This window comes from Pteropus alecto, unplaced genomic scaffold (assembly GCF_000325575.1).
Source record: "Pteropus alecto unplaced genomic scaffold, ASM32557v1 scaffold13, whole genome shotgun sequence".
NCBI lineage: Eukaryota > Metazoa > Chordata > Mammalia > Chiroptera > Pteropodidae > Pteropus > Pteropus alecto.
In genome coordinates this window covers 8,527,749-8,529,354 of record NW_006434373.1, presented here as the reverse complement: position 1 = coordinate 8,529,354, position 1,606 = coordinate 8,527,749, and the positions used below count along the sequence as shown (strand labels likewise).

At 37.2% G+C, this 1,606-nt stretch overlaps 1 protein-coding gene across 1 annotated transcript in view; it reads left to right on the top strand.

Moving 5' to 3' along the window:
- Positions 1-1,606, top strand: part of TPP2 (tripeptidyl peptidase 2) — a 65,342-nt gene that overhangs the window by 3,379 nt on the left and 60,357 nt on the right. The window contains exon 3 of the mRNA XM_025044981.1: positions 850-969. Coding sequence (XP_024900749.1) covers positions 850-969 — 120 coding nt within the window. The remainder of the gene's footprint in view (positions 1-849; positions 970-1,606) is intronic.

Genomic DNA, 1,606 nt, shown 5'->3' with positions numbered 1-1,606 from the left:
TTCATATAAAAATCTTCCTATTTTTACAGTCACTAAAATAAAATACAATCAGTAAGTGTGTGTGTGTGTGTGTGTGTGTGTATGTGTATAAAATGGGTGCTAAGCAATTTTAATTTTTATTATCTCTTTTTCCATTAGTGTTTCCTCATTCATCCAAACTGGGTTTCGTGTTCTTAAATGCTTTCACAGACACAGTCTTTACCTTTGTTATTTATTGTCCTACATTGCAGTTATCTCTTTACTCATCTGTTTTCCTAATTGGGTTGTAAGCTTTCTGAAAGCAAAGCTTGTCTTGTTCACTCATTATGTTCTTAGAATAATAATTAATAATAGTTATGTATGAAATATTTTCCCTTGTTTAAAAGAATATTTTCAGTATCTTCTCTGAAATTTCAAGTAAATACTTACACATTTACCTTGTTTTGTTTGTGGTAATTTGAGAACTCTTCCCCCTCCCCCTTTGATTTTGGTCTTCTCCCAGTGTTTAATGGATGGCTTCCAACCCTCACCACCTCTTCCACCATTAACTATTTCAGTGGAGATACAAAATAACTTAGATTTTTGACATTTGGGGAAAACCTTTGGGCAATTTCTGTTTTGTCCAGCAATCATGATGGCCCAGTAAGCATATCTCAGTCTCCCCCCCTCAGAGCACAGGGTTAATAATTATAGCTCTACTCATAATTATGTGCCTTCAGTCATTCCTTCCCTTGTGACACCTTACACACTTGAAAGGTGAAGGATATAGTTCTTAGGTTAGCAGTTCAGTTTCCTTCTTTCCCTTCCTTCTCCCAAAGATCCATTGCAAAATACTCAGTTGGTTTGCCTTTTTAAAAACCTCTCCTTCTTAACTCTAAATTCCTTCTTTTGTCTCCAGTAGCGTGGTTGCCCTTACCTAATGGTGAAGTAAGAAGTGCATGGATAGAAAATTGCATATATAAGAAATTTTTTAATGAGAAAGAGATCCTAGTAAGTAAAGCTGTGTCAATAGTAGATGGTAAATAAGCTACTAAATCCCATTAGGCTTTCTTCCTTTGCTCATACTGATAATGAGGTTTCTATGAGAGGGATCTGTGTCTAACTTGTTAGTGATCTCTTGTGAGTACTTGATCTCAAGTCTCTGAAGTAGTTTGCTCATTGAATAAGATAGGTGATTTATGTTCTTAGTGCTATTAAAATACTTGTATAGATACCCCCTAAGAAATAAAAAACCAGATTTAGAATTACCATACGTAAAACAGCCCGGAAAAAGCTGTTAGCCCGGATTGTCTGATGGCAGTATGATAGGAGTGAGATTTGGAGTCCACCAGCCACCCTCTTGCTTTGCCTTGGGAAGAAAAAAATGTGTGTCCTTGTTTCCTCCATATCACGACTCTCTCTCTCCTCCTTTCAGGTATACCTTAACTATAGAGCTTTAAGCACACAGCAGTTGGTGTTGCGGAGGGAGGCAGATGACCGATAGAAAGGGACACTAAACTTTATCATAAAGAGTGTGAAGAGTACGAATTCTCCAGATGGAAAAGAAGTCCAAAGGCTTTGTGCTCTTGTCACACACTGTTGGCATCTTTTACATTCCCATTTCTTTCTTTGGGGTAGGGGGTCTTTT